The sequence below is a fragment of the Protopterus annectens genome, chromosome 2.part1 (assembly GCF_019279795.1).
Source record: "Protopterus annectens isolate FY-2018-M chromosome 2.part1, PAN1.0, whole genome shotgun sequence".
Lineage (NCBI taxonomy): Eukaryota > Metazoa > Chordata > Ceratodontiformes > Protopteridae > Protopterus > Protopterus annectens.
The window spans coordinates 1,655,760,599-1,655,785,575 of record NC_056729.1 but is presented as its reverse complement, the minus strand read 5'-3'; the positions used below and the strand labels follow the sequence as shown (position 1 = coordinate 1,655,785,575).

The following is a 24,977-nucleotide window of genomic DNA, read 5'->3' as shown; positions in this document are numbered from 1 at the left end:
GCTTCAGGCAATATGAAGTTCTGTTATTTTTTCTGTGTTAGGTCAAAATTTTCTCTCTGCTGTAACTTTGCATATGTTTTAACACTGATCCTGTAGTCAGTGCTGGTGTATCACCAAAGCATCTGCATTTGTGTACTGGGATTGTCAGGGTTATGATAGAACAGTTTTTCTGGAAGTTATCATAAGGTTAGTTTGGGGACATTTTTGATGGTTGAGGAGATGCAAGCACTGGTTATAACAGTGAGGGCTGACCTTAAAATGAAACAGGATTATAAATGTATCCCAAGTCAAAAATATAGCTTGCTCAAACATTCCTCCCTTTTACATGCTTTCAGTTTATTTTGATCTACAAACAGAATCAAATAGCACCTCTGAAAGCCAAGAAAAGTAGATGACATACCGATTGTTTTATAGAGTTTTTGGGAACAAGAGGTTCATCTTCTGAATGCAGTTGGACGACCTGGCTGTCAATTGAAACCTTCATTGGGAAGTAGAAATTTCATTAACAGTAGGAACCAAACAGTGAAGACAAGGTCGAAATGTGTCAGCAGAACATTGAATACTCTTTTCCGTCTTTACCATAAGTTCATAGGTAATTAACTTGGCCAGTAAACCATATTCAGACGTTCCCAACAGCCTCAAGGAGAGCAACACAATATAGACCTGGGGAAAAACTGAGGTTACCCATCCAATTATCTAGGATTGCCTTGAATGTGACAAAGTTGCCACTCTGTTTTACATGTGTTGGAAGTTTGTTCCAAAGGATACGATTCCGAATGTCAGCATTTGTTATTTATTTATTTATTTTATTTATTTATTTCCAGTTTGATAACCGGGGAGGTCCACTGGGCTCAAGGAGCCCGTTTTCAGTGGAGGCCCGGGGAGAAAAGCTCAATATTACATACAAGTAAAACTAAAGTAGAGTTGTATAATGAGATGTAGCAAAGTACAAATGCAAAATTGAAGAAAGTTCATTACATAATTACATAGTTAATTAGAGAACCATTTGTACAGCATTTAAGATGGAAGAGGCAATAGATAATGTGTACACAGTTATAAAAACTAACAATTGCAAATCATCTGTAAATAGTTATAAAAACTAATATTTAAAGGACTGTAGTAAATGTAAGTTTAGTAGAACAGGGGAGAAATAAAGGTGGAAAGTACACTATTTGCTAAGCATACATTCATGATTCTGGTGTATTCAGAGAGAGGCAGCTGAACAGTAGAAAAAGTGGAGTGCATACATGACAGAGTTAATCATCTTAGATAGCATCAACCTTTATATGTAGATTGTAAAGAGAATCATTCCCAGTTGGGGAGAGAGAGTAGAGATAGAAAACTATGTACAATATTTACAATATATACATTCAAGGTATTGATGTAATGTTACATTAGACTCAGAAAGAGGCAGCTATTTAGGAGAACGTTACATTTAGAGATTTATTAATCTGTTACTGAAGGTTTAGATCCTTTAGCTGTGTATTTGAGTAACCATATGTTCTGTGAATGAATGGGAGATCCAGAAGGATTGGATCTTTTCTGGTTCAAAAGTCTTGATACAGATCACCATGCAAGAATCTGTAAAATATGGGGGTTGTATTGTAAGTTTATACACTAGACAAAAAGTGTTGGACTGCTGTCCGGACAACAACAGCAGCAATTTAAGAAAGCTGTGAACATTGTGGCTAGTGCTGAAAATAAGCATTGCTTTTGCAGTCACAGTATTTACTTGTACAGTACAGCTTCAGTATTGGGGCAGTTTCTTTTGGACTGTCCTTATAGTTATTGTTACCCTCACTGTGTGTTTCCCTTCCCACACAAATGCAAACACTTTTACTACTTTAGAGTTTTAGACTTCAGATTGTTATTCACAGTTACAGTATTACACATTAAGATGACATGAGGGTGCAATAGTTTGTGCTACTGTATCTCACTGCCAAGGACAGGGGTTCAGTTCTGGCCTCTGAATGTTGTTCGTGGGTTCTCCTTTGTCAGGATGAGTGTCCCGTAGTTTCCTTTCATGTATCAAAAATCACATTGTTTAGGGTTAATGGGTATTTTAATAAATTGTCTTAAAGTGTATGTTAAGGACCTTTCCTCTTCTGTAAAGGAACTGCTGATCCAGTGGAACTAACGCAGTTAATATGAAGAAAGTAAACTGATGACCAAAATTTCATTCTCTCTCTTTACCCCCACCCCAAGCTTAGTAACATCTGACATAAGGCAGTCTACCATACCTATCTAAGTTACTTAATAAACACAGCTAAAAATAAAGGGAACAAGGATCAGAAATCAGGAACAATTTTTAAATATCACTCTTAATTCACTCAAGTTAATGGAACAAAAGGTTTTGCATGAACATGCACTTTCTGAAAAGTGTATGAAATTCTAACATCTGACATCATTGACTGGCTGTAATCCTCAGTGATTTGCCAGAAAATCAATTTTACTACAGGCAAAGCAAAAATATGAAGCAAAATCAGAGATGTTCTTCAATATCAGGGAGGGATGAGCGGTATGGGCATAAACTTTCTTCTGTTTTTATATCTCCCCTTTTCTTGCAGTAGAAGGTCTTATAGCATTTGTGAAGCTGTCTGAGTAAATGTCTGGAAAATCCTACTAGGACAGCTGAACTTTTGTTTGTGTCTTTCGGCTTTTCCAGGTTAGGGGTCGCCACAGCGGAACTCCGGTCCGCTAATGATTGGTAGTGGATTTTTACGTACTGGGTTACCAGCCCTGACGCACAACCTTCAACGAAGGCACGCCCCATTCACGTATGCCTCCACACAGAAGACGCTCTAGCTGAGAACCGAACGGGACAATGTCTTGCTATGAGGCGACAATGCTACCGCAGCACCACCACTGCAGTAGGACAGCTGAACTTTATGCTGATCTTTATTTGGGGTTAATCAGAGTCTCTTTAATTGATGGAAGTGTGTACCCATGAAGACTGAATGCTGTAATTAAATCAAAAGATGTTTTAAGAAAGTATTAGTTTAAGGGTGTGCACACTTATGCAACCAGCTTATTGTATGTTTTTTATTTTTTATATTTTCCCCCTAACAGATTTGTTTGTTTTTCAATTGAATTGCACAGGTTATAGGTCACATTAAAGGTGGGAAAAGTTTTGAAATGATTTATTGTGGTCTCATTTTTTTATATCACAAAACTTGCATTTTAACAGGGGTGTGTAAACTTTTTATATCCACTGTATATGCCTTATTTCTCCAGGCTTCCTTTATGTTGTTACACAGGTCACCGTAAACTTGACATCACATGATCTTCAGCCTTACGACAGTCATTGACTGTGGGTTTTTTTCACATTCTCGTCATGTCATTACTGTTATGTTTTTCCTTTCTTCTTCTTTATATATATATATATATATATATATATATATATATATATATATATATATATATATATATATGTTATGCCTACCCCACATTATACATGACTTGATCATCATCTAGATTTTTTTATCTTTGTTTACTGGGACATTGATATAGATTCCTTACTTGTCACAGCATTTTAGCTACACAGCAATTTATATTCGCAAATTTTGTTTCATTTGCAAATCTATTTCCTTCAGTCCCCCAGAATACTTCCAGTGGGCAAGAAATGTTCATTACCGTGGTTTTCATTCACAATTTTTAAACTGATTGACCAAGAGAAACCTTGACAAGTGGATGGGAAACAGAAAGTTTACCCCGGGGATCACTTCAGTGGCTCTGCTGGACAGAGGCACAGGGAACTAATCTAAGGGGGCGGCGAAAGCCAACACTTTCTGGCTAGGCTTATAAATGCCTTCGGGCAGATAGCCTAGTACCTACCTATGTTGGGAGGATGGCCTAATGGTTAAGGTGTGGTTGGCAGGATGGCCTAATGGTTAAGGTGTTTGCCTTACAAAAACAAGGTACAGGGTTTGAATCTCACAGGGGATAATTGTCTAGGCTTAAAATGGCTCGCAAGGGCAGTTAGCCTAGTACTAATCTATGAATGAACCTATAATATTATCTATTATAATATTATCTAGAACTTCTGTAGTAAACCACTTTTGTATTCTCTCAGCATTCTCTCAGCATGTTATTTGAATTTTTAAACATGTAGATTTAAATCAATGGTCAGGAGAAGCTTGACTCGGTCATCTCTTATAAGATCTAAAGTTCATTTTGATGGAATAGTTTTCTTTGCAACTCTCTTCTATCTTTTAGCCCAGTCCCTTCCACGCCTAGATTTCTAACAGATGGAAAAGTCTGTGTACCATATTTATAGAACCTGGCATGCAGTTACACAATAGGTCCAGTCTAAGTTATAATTTCTTAGGCTGTAAGTAAAATATAGTAACATTAAATGTTTCCTTTTGTTATTTTTAGCTAACAGTAGCACATATTTTATTTGAAAGAAAGCAAAACACTTAAGAAAATCAAAACAATAGGGCTTTGTTTTCCTGCATGACTGAAATTAGTACTATAAGGACATAGCTAGGCAAAAAAAGTTTGAAAGTAGGCCATTCTAAGCAGCAATGCTTGTTACATTTTTGTGCAACTGTTTGCTCCCATACATTTTGTTTCAGTAATTTATGCTGTATTGTACATGTAATTAATTGCTTATGGCTATTTTTCTAACATTTTATTTGTCTATGATACTTGATCACCACTGGTAGACTGTCTGTGGCACCTTCTGAAACTGACTGCTGGTCTGAATCATAATGCAACAATTAAGTCCTCTAGTACTGAAACATTGTAATAAGAAGAGGTCCTAACCTTCCCGTTATCAGAAATATTTTGTTTTATTTTACTTATTTTTTCAGTTTTTTAAGTCACCCCACCGCCAACAGAAGATTAGCTAGGGTGGGGCCAGAGTTAGGAGCAGTCGGCCTTAGCATAGTCAATTACAAGGCAGGATCAGTAGATGCCGGTCAGTGATAGTACAGTGCATTAATTCATTTCTAACTGCTGACATGGAAATTAATTCCAAAATTGCTTCTACTATACTTTTTAAAAGAAGACCTTTTTTTTTCCTCCTCACTTAAATTCGAGGAAAACAGATACCCTGGCGATTCTCCTTAGAGAATGCACTTTTTTTTTTGCATGTTACTTAAAGTTGTGGGGACACCAGACTGGGCAGTAGCACAGAGCACTACATCAGCCAACTACATCTCTGCTCCTCATTAATTTGAAGGTTCATAGACGTCTGACCCTTACATGTCACATTGTTACCAATGGTGGTGAAGGCTAGGAGGTTGTGTCCCAAGAACATTACACTGCAGTATTGGTGCTTTTATTTTGATGGCTTGCATACTGTTCCCTCCCTCTAGTGCCTGTCCATCCGTCCATCCACAACCCCTTTTTCTCATTTTTACACATGGGGTCAGGGTGTCACTTTGGCAGTGGCAATCACCTACAGCCAAGGTTTACACTGCTGTACATGTTACCACAGATATTCAAGTTATTTAACTGTCTACCAAACCCAGTTCATCTAACCGTGCCTCGGTGAGCTTACCAGTTCAAAAATGTATAAAAAATATGTCAAAACACAAAATTGCACTTTTATGAGAGTACAGCCCTCCCAAATCACCAGTGGAAGAGAGCTATACCATAAGGGCTTACATTTTACTGAGTAACGTGGACATTGCTGCAGGTCAGGGAAAGTGAAATTCTTGACTACAGCAATTTGCATAAGAAAACACTGTCACAAACTCAGAAACAGCATATACACTGACTTTAATTTGTAATGGGTCAGTGAGCTGCACTGTATTGAGTGGCTGTACTAGTATCCGTCTGTCTGTCTCCCTGTATTATCCCACTTATCTGTATATGCTGCCACACCATTCATATGCATTCCAGCATCCAAGCAAAGTGAACAGGTAAACCCACTGTTCACTCCCCGAGAAAAAAGAACAGGTCATGAACAGTCTAGAATCCGTGTGTGCCCCTCCAACTTCCAGCTGGCTTTCCAGCAATCAGAACAATCCCCAAATGTGGCAATTGGTAGCATGTAATAGCTCAATGTAACAGTGCAAGCTATGGTACTGCACCTATTAATGTCCTTGTACCAGAATCCATGAGTGCTGCTGTAAATATTTTGTGATGTTTCTGTATTATGTATGTACGTAACTCTTGCTTTGCCAGTGTATTTGTACTTGTTAACTTTTGTTGTTACCAATGTACTAGTACTAAGACTTTTAGTGGCTTCTTTTTCTAATTGCACATTTCTTTCTGAGCGTATTCTATGTTTTTGTATTGTGTAGGTGATACATACAGGGAGAAAGGGCATCCCTGTTCGGGGGGAAGAGGCATGTTTTGGAGGCACATGTTTGCTGTTTGATTTCCGTGGAGAAGATGAGGGAAACAACAGCATACTGTATCCAGTGTTTGGGCAGAGAGGGCCTGCTGATGACAGCCAATTGTACAAGTGAATGGTGGTGCACTGTTGTTGTCCATTGTACTTCCGACTCATGAGCAGATGTTCTTCGTGTTTCACTGTTGCAGTCATTACATTTGGGTAATCCTGCTGGCAGGTTGCCCTCAGTTGGCCTGAATTCCAAAGTCCTGGGTCCTGTGTCAGCTGCTGTTGCCGCTTCCCTGAAGTCAGGTCATCAGGGGTATAAAAGATGCGGCCGAAGCTATTTTCTTCAGTCTTTCTTGCCGTGCGGTGCCCGAAGCAGAAGCAGTTCACAAGTGCCGGTCGGCCAACTCCTGAGATTTTCGTGTTCGAGTTTCAGATCCGAAGTCTTCAATAAAGCTAAGTATCCCGTTGAGGAAAATTTTTTCTTGCTCCAGACCGATGTCAAAAAAAGTAAATAATTGTATTTCTTGTGGAAAGCAAATACCTCATAAGGATTTTCATTCTTACTGTATTCCTTGCCTAGGCCGTGAGCACAACGTTTCTGGTTGTTGGTTTTCTGCTAGATTTAACCAACGCACTATTAAGTGTCGGTATGATTTTGCTGTAAACTATTTTGGACGCCGGTTTAATTATCCAGAAATGTCGTCGGATAGCCATCTGACTACCAGAGTTCACAAAAAACGCAAAGAAAAGGAGAGAGAGATAGACAACCGAGGCCCAAAACCAACGACAAAGCTTCTCCTAAGCCAGTCGCTGGTTCGCCGGTTCTCAGTGAGGCACTTTCGCAGCCCCTGACACCCGCTACTTTAGAGTCGCAGGCCGCTACCGACTCCCACATGGAGTTGGCCATGCCGCTGCAAACTCAAGGTATTGGAGCCTCAGATACTATTCCTTCAGATGGGTCCAGAGCCATTGAGCAGGCACCGGCTTCTGAGGGTGTATTCAGACCTAAACATCTTTACATTAAACCAACTTCAGCTTCAAAGGCAAATACTAAAGCACCTTCTAAAGCAAAGAAACAAACTCATGAGCCACGTGGTCAGGCCTCTATGCCCAAAAAACAGATGCTCAAAATGGCCGAAGACTTGATTACCTTGATCAGGGGTTCCCATCCCCCTCCTGATAAGTGGCAAGAGACTGACTATGAATCTTCAGATCAGGTTTCCATTTCTTCTGATTCCTCTTCTGATCAGGAATATTCTCTTCTCCCCTATGAGGATTCTGATGCTGAAGAATCTATACCTTCAGCTTCTCCTCCAGAGGACTATTCTTTTGGGGAAACCTTGCATACCATGAGGGAGCATTTCCACTGGGAGAGCCAAGATTTTTCAGAATCTAAAAAGAGGCTCAGGGATTTCCTTTTACTACCCCAACACAGGCCACTAGCCATTCCACCTTTGTTAGACATTGTAGATGATGTGTTTTCGGAGTCTAGTCTTACCCCTGACTCCTTATCTCCAGCTCCTGCTAAGCCTGACAGATACTACAGAGTTCCTGACTCTCATACATTCCTTTTTAAAAACCCTGCTGCAGACCCAGAAACTATTTCACAGGGTCCCAAAGGAGTTAAGGCGTCCGCTGCAAAAAACCCTAACCCCTCTGACAGAGATTCTAGGACACTGGATAGATGGAGAAAAAAGGTTTACACATCTGCTACCTTGGCTATAAGGGCCTTAAACTGTCAGTTTCATATGCTCAAATATCAGCAACATGTCATGGCATTGCTTAAACAGAAAATGTTGTTAAACTCTGAATGTGCAGAAAACAAGGAAATGCAGGATTTATTGCATGCAGCTGAACAAGTTGGAAAGCATACTTTGCAATGTGGTTTTGATTCTTTGGAGGCCTCCTGCAGGGCCGCAGTTATGGGTTCTGTAATTAGGAGGCATGCTTGGTTAAAGGAACAAGATCTGCCTGATCATGTCAAAGTTAAATTATTTATTTATTTATTTTTTTATTTTACATTTGTTGACCGGGCTAGTCTAGTTGGATATATGTCCATTTTCAGTAGAGGCTCGGGGAGAAAAGCTCCACATAGAAGACTTACACAAACAGTACATTAAACATTAATTACAAGAATCTTGTGAGATGATAACATGTGTTCCAAGGTAACAAAAACATATAAAATTTTTTTTTTTTGGTGCTATGAGAAGAGGGAGAAGGATTTAGAAGTATGTGGTAGACACGCAAAGCAAAGTGATGAAAAGGAATAAGAGAACAAAGTAGTTAAAAATGGGATTGGAAGAATTAGGTGTAGGGTAGTAAGTTGTTGATAAGACAGTAGGATGGCCAATTCAGTTGTTCCTAGTTACAGTAAGTCAGCTTAAATGGTAGTGGACTTAAAGTTGCAGAAATAAATCCAGGGCAGGCTTTGCCACTGCAGTTCTGCAGGGCCTCATAGCCGCTCCTAACACTGTTTGGCTCCAGCCTCCCAACCATAGCTTTGGGACTCTACCCAAATGTAATGACTGCAACAGTGAAACACAAAGAACATAGTACAGTTGTGTACACTTACCATAAATGTAGATGTTTGAGTGTATTCACTGTTGCAGTCCAGGTTACCCACCCGCCATCCCCCTTTCTTCTGATGGAACCTATCCTTCCTTCTTTGATTTATACAACCTATGTGGTGTATTTGCTTGTAGAGGAAGGTAAAGTTTATATTGGTGCATATATTTATATATATATATATATATATATATATATATATAAAGTTTGGCTACCCTTTTAGGGGGCACCTGACATCTGGGGCAAGAAAAACTAAAAAAAATGGCGTCGGCCGCATCTTTTATACCCCTGACTACCTGATGTCAGGGAAGGGGCAACAGCAGCCAACGCAGAACCCAGTACTTTGGAATTCAGGCCGACTGAGGGCAACTTGCCAACAGGATTTCCCAAATGTAATGACTGCAACAGTGAATACACTCGCACATCTACATTTATGGTAAGTGTACACAAATGTACTTTATGAGCAGTTACTAGGGTGCATGTTAGGGAGAATGGCAAATGTAAAAATCTCGAACCACCCCTGATGGTTGCCTACATGATGGTCTCCTCTAGCTGGCCCTGCCCCCTCTCCACCACCATGATGATGGAGGAAATGAATGCACCAGTTGGCCAGGAGGGAGTTGATGAATTTCATACAGCAGGGGTAATGAGACAAAAAAATGTTAGGATAGATGAGACTTCCCTGTTCCTAGCAGTATTCTTCAGCTTATCTAATGCAATTCTGAAGCATTGCTAGGCAACCAGTTACAATCTATCAAATTCTTGCATCTGCCCTGAGGCCTTCTGTCAATGGGCAGTGACTGGTACACTTTCTTTGGGAGACAAACAGGGGGCATCCTCACAAGATGCCCAAACTAGCTCCACTTATTACTGCCAACTTTGAATAGCACTGGCTCTATTTTGATGTCCTCCCAGATTGCCGCCCTGCAGAGGATGAGCCCAGTAACTCCATGACGGACCTTGTGTTCTCCTGCCTTTATGAACAATCTCATCCTTTTAGTCACTACCCAGAGTTCCTGACCATAGGTGAAGTTGGGCATATAGATAGACATGAAAAACTGAGACCTTCATCCTTTGACTGCTCCCAATCGTCCAGCATACTTCAACACAATGGCTACAGTACTGCTGTCACTCCGGTCATTTGCTGGTCAGTTTTCATGTCCTCTCTATCCTCCTCTATGAATAAGACCCCAACATACATAAGCTCCTCCCTCAGTAGTTGCCACCTCTTCAGCTGGACAAAACGGTGCACTATTTTGTGGTACATAAAAACACTCGTGCATTTGTGCAGTTTTAGAGATGTTTTATTTATTAAGTTTTGGTAGTTATTAGGCATTTGGGCAAGGAGATCCTTGAGAAGAGCGCTCCAGAGCACTGTCCTTTTAAGTGGCTTGCTCAGAGTCATTCCCACCACACAAATATAAATTTTATTGTGTTAAATTATTTGTTTTAATACACTTTAAAATTTAATATATTGTTTAAATACTGCACTTTTCAGTTAGTGTAGTATCTGCCAATGTCTGGTCAGGAAACTAACATTTAACAGTGACAGTTGCACTGTTTTCAGGTAGACGCAAGCATCGTCTTTAGACAAAGAAGCTTAAACTATTACCTCATGTGGTTCTGTACAAGTAAATGAATTTGTTTTACTTGTTTTTACAATCCATGTTTACTGGTAACTGAATAGCTTATTTTTAACGAGTATTGGATGAGTACTGCTGAAGAATTATATAACAAGCAGGTAGAAGGTGGAAAGCAAACTACAGGTTGTTTTCTGACTGCACCACATTTTGTCATCCAAGTCATTTGGTCTTGGACTTGCCATTGTGAGCCCCACCCAATCAGCAGAAAAGTCTTTCAGCCTCCTCTGGGTAGTAGAGAATAACATTTTCATTCTGTCTGTCTGTCTCTCTCTCTCTCCCTGTTTTATACTAAAAAAGTATCAGTCAGGTTACCATATTTAATCTAAATGCTTACAAGTGTCTGATTCTGTTTCTTTTTTCCATTTTATTACTCTCTAAAAATGTATACATATGGGCACAAGTATGCATCCAGTGTGCATGTATGTGTGCGTTTGTGTGTCGCCGTGCAAACAAATACACTCACATACATGCACACACTCAAGTACACGTGCAAGGACATACACACCAAAACTAAGATACGTGGCTTTATACAGTTATCTTCATTACTGATTCTTGCACTTTTCTATAGATTTATGTGTTAGGCAACATTTCAAGTACAGCTCTTTTCAGATTTGATTTGAGCCTCTACAAAAGTTGGCCTCATAATTTGAGAAGTTGAGCCTTTGTGATGTTGTTGACCATCTCTTGAGTGGACCAGCATGACAGTGCATACTTAGCTTCGTTGATGGTAGGGAGTACGCTTGTTTTCAAGACAGTGCTGTGTTAGCACAGTTTCAGTTATATTTCAGCAAAGTGATTTCTGATTCACATTGCATTTCTGCTTCTTTTGACATGCATCTTTTTTTTCTTTTTTCCTCTCTGCTTCCTGTAGAACATAGGAGGATTAACGCTGGTGAGTAAGTGGTACCTAACTGTTGCCATCTGACATCGTATCACTCATTGTTTACGTTCATTTCACTTCTCTTTTTAACCTGCGTTGCATGCTTTTGCTGTTTTTAGTGTCATTTTGGTATTCCGATGTAGATGTTACACTGTGTTCTTTTAAGTTTCAGTAGTCCATCATGGAATGTCCCGCTTTTCATTAAGGAATTTTATTAATTTTAGAGTTGTGCATTTTGGGTGGTGTAGTCATCATCAGTCAGTCTGTGTTGATGTTGCATACAATCAAAACTACAATTAAACAAGTTTAAATCAGTTTCAGATCTTTTTGGCCGCATGTCAAATGCCTTGTATCTGTTGTATAGTGATATGAACGATGCTTGGAGTTATTAAGGTGTCTCCAGGTTCTGACCTTTTGCCACTCAACTTCTGCTTTCAACCGTGCATTGTTCATTTCTCTGTTAATTTTGGAATGTTTGTAGTAGTTGTCAGAGTCTAAATGCAGTTGTTCTCAATAGTGAGTGCAGTAGATTTAAGTAAAGCAATTTATAGTTAGGTATGTCCTTCCTGGTGAGCAGAAAGGGAGGCAGTTGAGTTGCAAAAATGTGGAACCTGTGATGCAGACCACCATTACTCATGTACAGAAAAAAGTGTACCAGAATATTTCCCTTAGGTTTCAGGTATGGTCCTAAGTAGCACTTGCGTTTCTTTACCAGTAATTGTAGAAACTGAATATGTATTTTTTTTTTTACCAAAAGATTGCTTAATTTTGTACTTTGCTGTCAACACTGTGATTTGATTTCTTATTTGGAAATAAAAACTCTTTCAGTAAACAAGATCAGTACAATGCCCCTGGCATGAAAAAGCAAGAAATGTTTTGAGCAGCATATGTGCATATTTTAAAATGTGTGTCTGTTTTCCAGTATAATGCCAAGTCAAGTAAGGAAGTAGACTAGATTATCTGCCACAAGGTATGCTGAAGCCACAATGGTAGCACTTCTAGAAGGTTCTGCCAGTTCTTAAACCAGTATCTTAATGAAACAGAGGCATGCTAGCACAGGCGTTTCTTAGAAGTGTCTTGAAATAAAGACCCACATAGATTAAAAAAGAAAAAAAAAACTTTATTAATTTCCCACACCCCCCCTCACAACAAGGTTATCAGGCCACTTTCTCACACATGCCTGTTATTTCCACCTCCTACAAGTGCTCCATGGCACTGGGAGAAAGTTGTTTGCGTCTCCACCACGCAGTGTCAGTGGTATTACAGACGCCACTGGGATTAGGGTACATTTTGCAGTATATGCTTCTAGCACCACTGCCCCCCCATTGGTACCTGTACAATGCATGCTGCATTGGCCATCGTGCAAGTGCATGTTTCTGCACACCCATAATTTCAAACAAGGTACGTGTGCACACCTTGGTCCACTTGTCTTCCCTAGAGCCCCTTGGTATAACTGCTACAAACCTGCACCTTATCCTTGGCAGATCTCTTACAGTGAGAGTCTACCTACATGTGCCACGTCACGTGGATGAGCCAGCATCATCTGCCACTCCTGCTCCTTCTCTGTGGCTCCTTCAGTACTTCTGACTTCACTAACAAAACCTTGCTCCTCTGTGGTGTTGTTAGGGCCAAAACCTGTACGCTGCAGAGCTTGTGAAGATTGATGTTGACCTTTGAATGTATTAAAATGGTAGTTCTGCTGTTTGGAGAATGAAATTCCTGAGGTGATAGTTTGGTCCACTCTGCTTTCCCTAATTGGGTTAAGAAGCTGTACATCAGGATTCCAGTCCAAGAAGTCATTCATTTGACTTACGCTCTGTCTTTTTTTGTTTATAGCGGTCCCCTTCTGACTATTGATCCCCCTCCCAGCTGCTATTTTGTTGACTTATTTGGTCCTCAAGGGGGCAGTAGCAATGTAGGCCATTTGCTTCCCTAGGCACAAGTAATGAATGCATCAGAATTGCGGTACTGCCATCTATATTGGGGATTAGGGTTTGTCTGTTAAAGCCCTGTGTGACGATTGGGGAGAGATGGGCGAAGGTTGCCAGCCTAGTCAAATAGAATTTTATATCTAATTAAGGCATTTGTAAATAAATGTAAAATACAGACATGTTTTCTTGATAATAAATGTAAAATACAGGCGTGTGTTTTTAAATGAAAGAAAAACACTGTAAAATGTGAACTTCTAAGATTGTTACAACACTGCCCCTTGCTGTAAAGAAAAACTAAGTCAAGGCTTTCAAAATTGTCTTTTGAAATTGAAATGATTTTATGACATTCTTTGATCTTTAAAGTTGGTTCCGGTCAGGCTGGCTGAAGACAGTCTGTCTATTGTGTTAACTAAGGACTAACTGCTAGAGTGTATATGTGAAATGCCTTTTATTGTTGTATTCTCCTGTGCAGGTGTTAGGTTGCTAAATAATGTAAATGGAGTTTATATTAGCCTGGGAACTCAGAGCAGGTCAAGATTATGCAATATGAATACTGGGAAAACCTAAGTGTCAAAAATGATGTAATCTGGGAAGGACCCAGAGACATGTTTGTTAGTGATGTTTTATAAACTGTGTCTCAGAGAGAGACTTAGAGCATTTTGATCTTGATATCCAATTTACCAGCACTCTGCTTATGCTCACATGTAAGTTTTTAGCACTGTGATATATTGTAGGAAAAGCTAGTAAAGATTAATTAGATATTTTTCTTTTAAATCAGACCTGTCCTACTGTATTATTTTATGTTTCTGTGTGATCTGTGAACTCTCAGATATCTCTGTGGTTTAGTAGTTTTGTCTTGTTCATAGGTTCATAGGTAGATACTAGGCTATCGGCCCTAGGGGCCCATACAAGCCTAGCCAAAAAATGTACCCTGGCTTTCACCACCCAAGAAAATTATTTTCCTGTGCCCCTGTTGAGCAGAGCCACAGAAGTGATCCCCTGGGTGAATTTCCCATTTCCCATCCAATCATCAAGATTTTTCTTGAAGAGTGCTAATGAGGAGCTCTGTTTGACATATATAGGTAGTCTGTTCCAGAGTATGGGAAGTCTCTGGGACAGGAATCTATCCCTCCAGCATGTTCTGTTTATTGTGGTGACAAGGTTAAGGTCCCTAGAGCATGTAGCTCAGAGGGATTGGGATTTCTTTAAGTGGAACATGTCCAACAGCTCTGGGTTTGACAATAAGCTTTGTATGTTAGGCAGAAATCGCCCCTGAGTAGGCGATATGCGATGGAGTAAAGCTGTAGTTTTTTGAGACTGTCTGCATAGGGCATATGTTTGAGACCAGTAATCCTCTTTTGTGAGGTATTTCGGTGGTCTTTCCAGTTGTTGTAGATGTCTTGTGAGGTACATACCAAAAGGGGCATTGTACTCTATAATGGGTCTAATGAGTGATGAGTAGAGGGGAACAGTGACCTCTTTTTTTCTGGATGAGAATCCTTTTGTGATGAGATGAGCCACGTAGAAGGATTTCCTGACCACTGTGGTGATGTGATTATCAAAGGAGAGACTACTGTCCACCTGTGTCCCAAGGTCTCATCACATTTTCGGCATTAAGTAGACTACCAGCTATGTGGTAGTTCATGGGTACAGAGTTTTTACCAAAGGGGATGACAATACACTTTTTGGCTTCAGGCCATGGCTTTGACACCAGGTATCTGTCTCACTGAGGCCCTTTTGTAGTTTGTCCACATTGTTAGGAGTTTCGATTATGGCTCCTAGTTTGCAGTCATCTGCAAACTTTGTTAGCCAAAGACCTTCTGTGTTGGCCTGCACTTCAGAGAAGTAGATACCAAACAGGAGAGGACCCAGGACTGAACCCTGTGGTACTCCACTTGTCACTGGTCTGATGTCGGATTTGGAATCCGCTACTTTCACAGTGTGGGTTCTGTCCGTGAGCCAGTTGGCAACCCATCTTGTGACATAGGGATTTATACCTAGTTTAGTGAGTTTATCTATAATTCCAGAGTGGGGGATGGTGTCGAAAGCCTTGGCGAGATCTAGATAAGCTGTGTGAACCATTTTACCCTGATCTATGGCTTTGGTGACTGCTTCAAAGAAGTCAATCAGATTTAGGAGACATGATCTGCCTTTTACAAATCCAAACTGTGTAGGGTCCAGAGTTTGGAGATTACCAATGTCTTTGTTTATGAGTTCCATGATGATACGTTCCATGGCCTTGCAGACCAGGCTCATCAGGCTAATGGGGCGGTAGTTCCCGGGGTCCGTCATGGCTCCCCCTTTGTAGAGTGGGATAACTGTCACAGTGCGCCATTCAGTGGGTACAAAGCCTGAGGTGAGGCTATGATTGAACATGGTACTTAGGTAGGGTGCCAGTTCATTCTGTAGTTCATGTAGAATGCAGCCTGGGATATTGTCAGGTCCCATGGATGCTGTGTTCTTAGCTTTGGAGAGTGTGTTTTTTACCTGTGCAGCTGTGATTATAGGAACTTTGCATTCTTCAGGTATAGAGATGGGCCCTCTAGGGGGTGAGAGGGGGGTAAAGTTAGCACTGAACCTATCTGCTAGCATGTTGGCAATATCAGTTGGCTCTGTATATTTAGTGCCATTATGCTGTAACTCAGAGCATATCTGAGTGTTCCCATTTAGATTCTTGACATAGCTATAGAATACTTTGTGGTTGTCTTTAGAGTCAGTGGCAATTTTGTTTTCGTAACTAGCTTTGGAGGATTTTATGAGGGATCTCAGCTTCTTACTGAGGTTGACCAGGGAGTTCCTCCAGTCATGGTATTTTACTCTTTTTTGCAACAGTTTCTTTCTTCTGTTGTAGAGTTTGTTTATGGCAGAGGTCCACCAGATTGGCTTCCTTTTTTTAGAGGTCTTAATTATTTATTATTAAATATTTTTAAAACCTTCTACCTGTGGCTTCTTTGTGTAGAGATAAGCACTAGAGTACATTGCATATTTATAGAGGTTATTGTAATAGGCCACTCTAAAGTAAGCCTTGACTGTTAGTCATACTACCATTGGATAATAATATTGCACAGTAATAATTGGACACCCTTTTAAGGGCCTTTTAGTAGCTGATATTATTAACTGGGTGGTGGCAGTAATTACTACCGTATAGTCTGGGTAAAGGGGCACAGCTGGAGAATCTGTGTCAGCCTTTCCCAGGAGTGTCTGTGAAGTTGTATAAATACTTATCTCAAAGTGTGTGTGTGTTGTGTCAGCTACTTGGTAGGGACACGAAGCGCTGGTTGGACAGAGAGGGTACTGGAGGTTCTAGCTTGCCCAGTTAGGCTGAGACCTGGACCCTATAGCTGAGCCAGTGGGGAGTCTTATTGGGGATCTGGTGAGCAAGGGAGCAGCCAGCCCCAGACTGACTGTGATCTCTATGTGCACTTAAGGGAAATTGTACCTTTCTGTGTGTATCCTTTCCTCGTCTAGGAGACGACCTCCCTGGTGTTAGCGGTGAGGATTGAAGTTCCTTGATTGCTGGACCAGGGCATGGTCGTCACACCCTGTACTCCCCCCCCATATGCACCTGCACGCTTCTAAGGAATTAGAATGTGATCATCAGCCACCACAGATGTCACACACTTTCACAAATGAAGCAGCCTGCATCGTCTTTGTCCACCCTTTGAAGCAAGAACCTCATGTTGCCCAGTTTAGAGGGTGTGCCTGCATAAACACATCTTCCTACTCCACCCCCCCAAAAAAAAATATATATATACAGATCAGGCATCATTTGTGTCTCCACCATGCAGTGTCAGTGGTATTACAGACAACACGCTCATCTTTGGTGGTGTAAAACAAGAATGATGTGGGTTTTGTTCTCACTCCAGTTGATCGATTGTGGGCACTCTAGTACAGTCTATCTTTCTGAGTTTGAGGGAAACTCAGGAGGATATAAAAGATCCCACAGCATGTATAAAAAAAGAGCAGGAGAAGTCAGACGCATAGCTGGATTAACAAGGGCCTTTGCCAGTTTCATACACTAACACCCCACTCCCTCAGCTGTTCAACTGAAGAACAAAAAAAAAAAAAAACCTCCATTCCTTCTACTGGCACACTAACCAGATGGCCAGATGCACATACGCCACCGCCCTCCTCCCCAAGCCATTCTGATCCCATTTCTGTGCCTTGCCCCTGACCCTCCTTTCTTGCACCTACGTTAAACTGTAGCAAACAGCATGCTACAAATGCAGCAAGTAGTTGATCCAGGTGTACCCTACCTCCATGGAGTTTAAACAATGATTTCTTCTTTTAAACTCTAGTAAACTGCTTGCTGTCAATGAAGCTAACAATTGCTACAGTTTATACCTTGACTGTATAGAGCACTAAGGAGCTCAAGTTTTAGAGGAAACAAAAAAAAATTCTGTTTTAAACTGTAGCAAACTGCTTGCTACAAAAGTAACAAGCAGTTATTACAGTTTATACCGTACAGAGAGCACTACAGCATTCAGATTTTAATTAAGAATTTTTTTTTTACTTTTTAACTGTACCAGACTACTTGCTACAGTTTTGATGACATACAGAGTGCTACAGCATTCAGATTTAACAACAAATGCAATACCGACTTTTAAAAGATGTCGTTGCATTAAAGAGTGATTGGGATGATTGATGGCAAATTGGTTCCTGCAACACTTAGCACCTGGGGCACTTGCCTATCTCACCCCACCATGTCTATGCTACAGGGGAACTTCCCTGATGCCCTGGCTAGAGTTCTTACCAGTAGTAGAAATACCACCTTGAGTCTCCATTGAAAAGAGTCCATTAGCATAGTAGGACTAATCCACTCAAAAAGAGAGAAATACAAAAATACTAGCTACTCCAATGCCTTGGTTGCTAGTCAAACTCAGTACTTTATTAGTCTGTGCCTCAGATCTGCTTTCCCTGTGATGTTTATGAGGTGACACTTTGAAGTAAGAGGCCCATAAACCTTGGCTGTGAAGGAAGAATTCTTACAAACTCTGATATAGAAGATCTTAAATGAAACTTTTTGTTGAGTTTTCTGTGTACTGTTTGAAGGGACAAAGGACCTATATTGTTTTTCCTCATGTTGTTCATGATCCATTTGTCCAGAAATCATCAAGAATGCCATTTTTCAGATTCAGAGATTTTGCTGTCTCCCAGTCCTCTGAGAAAATTTTCAGTAGGAAATTCATAGGTTCATAGGTTAGTACTAAGCTAACTGCCCTTGCGAGCCATTTTAAGCTTAGCCAATTATCCATTGTGAGACTCAAACCCTGCACCTTGTGTTTGTAAGGCAAACACCTTAACCATTAGGCCACCCTCCCAATTTGCAGTGGAACTAGTAACATCACAGTTGTGAGCAGTCCTTCCCAAATCTTTTGCCTTCTTCAGGAATATATCAAAAATGTGGTCGTATAACAGAAACATTGCTGAATGTTTGAGTAACTTTGATTGGGATTTAAGCAGCTTTGGGACCTAAAGGCTACATTAACTGTAAAAATGTCCTTACTTGTTTATTTTAATTATTGTCTCTGGTTTATCAGGATGGTCTGACTGGGCACTCAGGCCCATTTTCAGTGGAGGTCTGGGTAGAAAAGTTCCATTAGAGTTACAAATATTGCAAATAATTTACAGAGAAAAAAAATCAGTTTCTTAACAGTAGAAATTTGGGTTTTACAATCATCCATTGGGTAATAGAGTCAAGACAGAGGATAATATAATTTGATTTCTGTAAGAGTATTATACAATAATAAGCAGTTTGACCTTACATACACAGCAATATACACATTTCATTTATGCAGGAGTGATGAAAAGCAGTTTACAGTTATAAATATAGAAAGGATTTATTTACATTTATAGCATAAGGTAGGAGAGCTGGAGCATTAAGAGTTTGGTTGTAGTTTAGAGGAGTCTAGGTGCTGTTTTAGGTTGTGCTTAAAGCTAGATGTACAGCTGTCCTGTTTTTAGTGGAATAGGCAGGGAGTTCCACTGTCTGGTGACATAGGATTAGTATAATGAGTCCCCAGCTGTATTATGGGATTTGGAAGTTATTAGTATGATTAGCTGAGTGAAGGCAGCATGGTGGGGAGTAGTACTTGAGAGAGAGAGAGAGTTTTATAGAGAAGGGCACATGTGTGATTTGGTTTACCTTCATAATTCCGACAGCCACATCCTCGAAACAGCTTCCGCGAACTGCAAACTGCAACTTCACAAAACCACAAACACTGATGTTCCGAATAACAAAATCTCACCCCCCTTTTTGACACATGGTAGCACTTGTTTCAGCTGTGGAACGATCAGAAATGTCAATGTTCGCTGTTTTTTCAAACTTTAGGGAAGTTGGTGGGACAGAATTCGCGGAAACTGTTCACGAATCTGCACATTCATAGGATGTGCTTTCGACAATATGAAAGTAAACTGTGTGATTTGTAAAATATTTTGTGGGCAGTTTGAAGATGAGTGAAAGTAAAGTGATTAGGTAGTCCTAGCCAGTTGAACTCTTTAGTGTTAAGCAGTGGGATGCATTAGCTGCTAATCTGACCATTTTGTTAAAGCTGCCTTTAATTTATTTAATAGGGTGACTTAAATGTTGGTTAATATAAGTGATGCACGGAGAAGAGAGGGTGAAGGTAGGATGATGCTAAGCATTTTCTTTGAGGAGTCTTGTTTGTTCCAGTAGAGGAAGCCAAGTTTTCTATGAGTTTTCTTGATGGCTTGGGTGTTATGCAGGTCAGACTTTACTTTATTGTTTGTTATGACTCCTAGTATTTGTTACAGCTTCTATGGTGGTGGTGTTTGTTGAGGTAATATTAAAAGATGTACTGGTTGTTGAAAGAGATCTTGGTGTGAAAAGCATTAATTTTGCTTTTCGGTATTTTGGATTAGCCATTGAGCCATAATTCTATGGAAGTGAAGTAGTCTTGAGTCATTTGCTGACGTAGTGGAAGGGTTGAAGCTGAACAGATGATGTTGGTATCGTTGGCATATTGTACGAAGGTGGCAGGCTTGCTGGCTTTGTGCAGGTTATTTCTGAAAATATTGAAAAGTACTGGGCCTAGAATTGACCCTTGTGTTACTCCACTGAAAAGGAGGAGGAAGGAGGATAGGTCCTGATTCCATTTTGTGGTCTGGCATCTGTCAGTAGCAGTGTTATTGGATATTTGTGGACTACAATTTGTAGTATAGTTTCCAACACTGTGCAGGAATCTATGATCTGATAATGTAGTAGTTTTTTTCCCATCTGACCCAGCTAATATTTAAATGTATTTATTTACCATGGTAGAACACAAATCCCTGTGGACATTTTTCAGACTTAGCCCAGGAGCACCATCTGGTTAAATGACTTGCTCAGAGTTATAACATTAAGCAGTGGACTATGAGGGAATCAAACCCTGCACTACTGGAAGCAGATTGTTAACAGCACCTTAATCTTGTACAACAACTGTCAGATATAACTTAAAAATGTAATGTCATAAGTGCGTATGACTTTGTCCCAGATTCATTGCTGTTTGAATGCTATTTCTACAGGTGCCAACAAGGTACAGTACATGAGTACAGTGTGCAAAGTGACTTGCATACATACCTGATGGAATTTGGTCATGCTGTAGTGATTACGCAGGTTCAGGGATTCTCAAGAGGGGTGGGTTAGATGATGGTCAAGATGGATGCTTTCTGGCTAATCTGTTTTGCATTTGTTTTACTTGACAACCAGGTAGGTGGGCTGACAAAGCATGACCATTTTCTGTCATGACCCAAGTTCATGACCTACTTTGTTTTTTTCAGGTTAGGCACTGAATAGTTAATAAACCTGATAAAGTGCATATTAAAGGTTTTGGTGCTGGTTTCTCAAATATGCTAAAGCACACAAGGCCATCAGATGAATGCCTTGGTGCAGTTCCAAAAAGTCAGTTGAAGTCCTGCACTAGAATGAATCAGTAGTGCACAGTGCTTGCCTGCAGTGTCAGTGGCAGGCTGGGCGCCTGAGATCCAGCCCTACAGAAGGCATAATTTATTTATTTTTTAGGGGGGGGGCTGGGTTGTGTGCACGTTTGCCACAGTTCAGCTGCAGATAAGCTGTGGTTGGAAACTGGATTGACTGCAAGAAAAACGCCTTGAAGTAATGGGGTAATAGTGGGGTCAAGACTGTAGCCAAGAGTTTGGAATTATTCACCTACTTCTGTACTGACTTCACATCCCCTCCATATCCAAATACAGACACACAAACAAGGACAGTACAGGTTGCTGGAGCTTACCTTTTCAATGCCATAGTAATAATCCTGAAATAGCAGTCTTAATAAAAAAATAATTGACAAGATATTATTAACACATATAATTTAATTAAATAAAAACACTTTTTTAATTTAAAACCTAGTTCATCTCAGTGCATAAAATAAAAATATATTTTAAAAACGTGTACTGTGTATACATGGTGTATGCCTGGCTACAGTCTTGTGTGTGTGGATGTAGGTGCGGTTGGGGGGGGGGAGACAGACAGTTTGACATGCTCACTGGATCAGCCCTGACAGCTTATAGCCACTGCAGCCCTTCCCTGAAATAGATGGAATGTAGAGGTTGGATAAGATAGTAACATTTTCCTGAAAAATACTGCTGTTCTTCTGTGTGACAGTATCACTCTGCAGGCTTACCTAACACACAGGTACTCCTTCATTGGCAAACAGCCCCAGGGGTGCTTATTTAAGCTGTAGCCATAATTCCCTAGGTGAGACTCAAACTCTGTACCTTGTGGTAAACACTTTAACCATTAAGCCAAGCCCTATCCCTCCAGTATGTTGCCGGATAGAAAAATCAAGTCTGGTACAGTCTTCATTTTAACCATTTTAGTGTGCGTGTGCATCTGTGTGCATGCGCGTGTGCGTGCGCATGTGTGTGTGCATGTGTGCATGTCTGTGTTTGTGTGTGTGTGTGTGTGTGTGTGTGTGTGTGTGTGTGTGTGTGTGTGTGTGTGTGTGTGTGTGTGTGTGTGTGTGTGTCTGTTTAAAATTACCCAGATAGGTGGGGAGGTTCTGATTTAAGTGACTTGATCAGAGCTACCACAGCTCGGGACTCAAACCTATACCCTTGAGCTAGATCCTTAATCCTCCACACCTATTGTCAGACCTCTAGTTTTCTGGCATCTTCTGGTGCCATCTGGTACAGACAGATTCCCTTCCACAATGCTATCAGATAAGTAGAATTCTTGATTGCAAGTCACCAATGTGTTAGCTGATAAATCTTTCTCAAAACAACTTTTTGAAAGATTCCTCTGCCTCCTTTAATTTAGCAACTCATTTCTACTAAAGAATAAACTATCTGGATTAGCCTGTAGCATTTTGTTTCTTGTAAGACCACCTCTTAAGACTGCAGTCTTGAAAACAGTTGACATTACGAGGCCTTTTTCTCGTGTATGGTGAAAAGCCCTGGCAGCAGACTCTATAATTAGTATCAAAGGGTACGTTTACATTGATGTGTGCTGTTTAAATAGAACTTGACTGGCTGCAAGAGTTTGAAATTTCAAAGCCTTTTATTTTGTGGTCAAATCTGAAATACATTTTGTGATCCACTTTGGGTTTCTGAAGTTCTTTGTATACTACTATCAAAATTGAAGAATGCAAAAACTTCAAAGCATATTGTCATCATTGCCCCTTTCTGGGGAATGTCAACGTTTAAAAACAAACATACCCCAGATAGATCTGTGGTTGTGTTATCATTTTGTGTTCTTTATCTAAATCTTAAAACAGAGAAATTTGTAATGTAGTGGAGAGCAGTTTGGCTTATTTAGCTAGAAACTAGAGGGTTGGAAACAAGCAATAAGCTGCCAGTTAGTTAATGTGCTCATGTCTGTATTTCATTCAGAAATGTGCTTACAGTTGCCACTATAAAATATTCATGCATTTTCAACATACACTTGGCAGTGCTGAAGTGTGGCTACTTTGGTAAGAGGTGGTTATTTGTAGTCTGTACCTCATGTTGTCAATCCGGCCTCACACCCACCCAACAGTAGAAAGCTGTTACTGGCATGCACGGATGTGTGATGGTGTAGTAGATCAGTCCTCGCTACGTGATTTTCATGATTTATTTTTTGCCGCTCTTCTTCCCTAAATGTCCTTTAACTTTTTAGTCAGTCCGTTATTAGGGTGTTAATTCATTCCCTCGTATAGTAAAGATTAGACTTCCAGAGTCATCACTCTGCAGGGTTGGAGGGGTCCCTTTTTAATTATGCCCTAACCTCTGTTTATATCTTCTCTTAGCACTTTGTATACATTGATAGCATCTTTGTGAGAAGCATAAACATGCCTTTCTGCTCCTGTCTCACTGCGGATGTCTGTCAGCACCCCCCAACAATGTTCTTCCTATCTGTGATGTCCCCCTTGCACTGACTACCACCAGGTGCTGTCAATCAGTGCAGAATACCCCTCCTACTTCACCAGAGCGGTGAGCTGACTGTTGGCTGCAGCAGGCCACTCCAGATGCTCTCTAGGCACTGCAGTCAGCCTGCTAATTGAGCCAAGGTCACTAGCACTACAGATGGTAGCTCTCTTTCTCTCTCTGTCTCTCTCTTTCTCTGAGTCTTCAGGCTTGTTCTAGGCCTCTTCCTCTTCTACAGATATCCCTTAGATAAGAACTAGGCTAACTGCCCTTCTGGGCCATTTTAAACTTAGCCAGTATCCCCTTCCCAAGATGAAAGTCAAACCCTGTACCTTGTGTCTGTGAGGATAACAGCTTAACATTATACCAAACCACCGAACTCAGAACTGAAGTTGTTACCGAAGAATGTTTGGTGCTCACCGTGGTGGTGCAGTGGTTAGTGTTGTCATAGCAAGAGACTCTCCGGTTCGATTCTCAGCTGCAGTGCCTTCTGTGTGGAGTCTGCATGTCCTTAATGTTAAAAAGGCATGCAGGTAGGTGCGTGAATGCATGTGTGCCTTCTCTGAAGGTTGGGCACTGGGCTGGCAACTCGACACCGTAAAATCCACTGCCAATCATAAGCGGACCGGAGATCTGCTGAGGCGACCCCTAACTGGGAAAAGCCGAAAGACTTGATAAACTGAAGAATGTTTGGTCTGGAGTCATGTCCAAGTATTTGTTGTACATTATGACTTTCTGCCTTAAGAGCGGCAGTTAATCTGCTGTTAAAGAATATTGTGTGTCAGCTGTGCTTTATGATTTACCCTTGTGTTATTAGCAGACCAATCAGGAAAAACTAAAGTACAAGTCTTATTTACACATCTGAGAAATGTACTGTTATGGAGTTACAATTTTTGAAAGGCACAATGTTGGATCTCCAAGGCTTCCCAGGTAATATGATGACTCAGGTGTTAAGATCAAGAGTAAAACCAAGACGTAGAGTAGAATCACTGTTCACTTGTAATATCCACCAACATGTAAAAAGGAACTTAGACAATGCTACTAGGACAAACTGTTTAATCCAAAGACAAAGCTTTCAGGTTCAAACGACCCTTCATCAGTATATAACAACAGAAAGAAATAGTCAATTTATATATTAATCACACTCAGCCTTCTAATTATTCAGTTAACAAGCAACTAAAACCTTAAAGTAAAAATATACTAATGTAGACATATTCGCTTATATTTCAGTATTGGTTTCAGTGATGCTGTTTGGTTTATAACACAAAAGGTATCAGCATTCATTCGTAGTATCCATTTAT

The 24,977-nt window shown here is 40.4% G+C and overlaps 1 protein-coding gene across 8 annotated transcripts in view; it reads left to right on the top strand.

Annotated features, from left to right (window-relative positions):
• The window catches only part of AGRN (agrin), a 3,161,231-nt gene that overhangs the window by 1,005,437 nt on the left and 2,130,817 nt on the right, over positions 1-24,977 (top strand). For all 8 annotated transcript variants that reach the window (XM_044063089.1, XM_044063082.1, XM_044063083.1 and 5 more), the window contains exon 3: positions 11,375-11,395. In XM_044063089.1, coding sequence (XP_043919024.1) covers positions 11,375-11,395 — 21 coding nt within the window. The remainder of the gene's footprint in view (positions 1-11,374; positions 11,396-24,977) is intronic.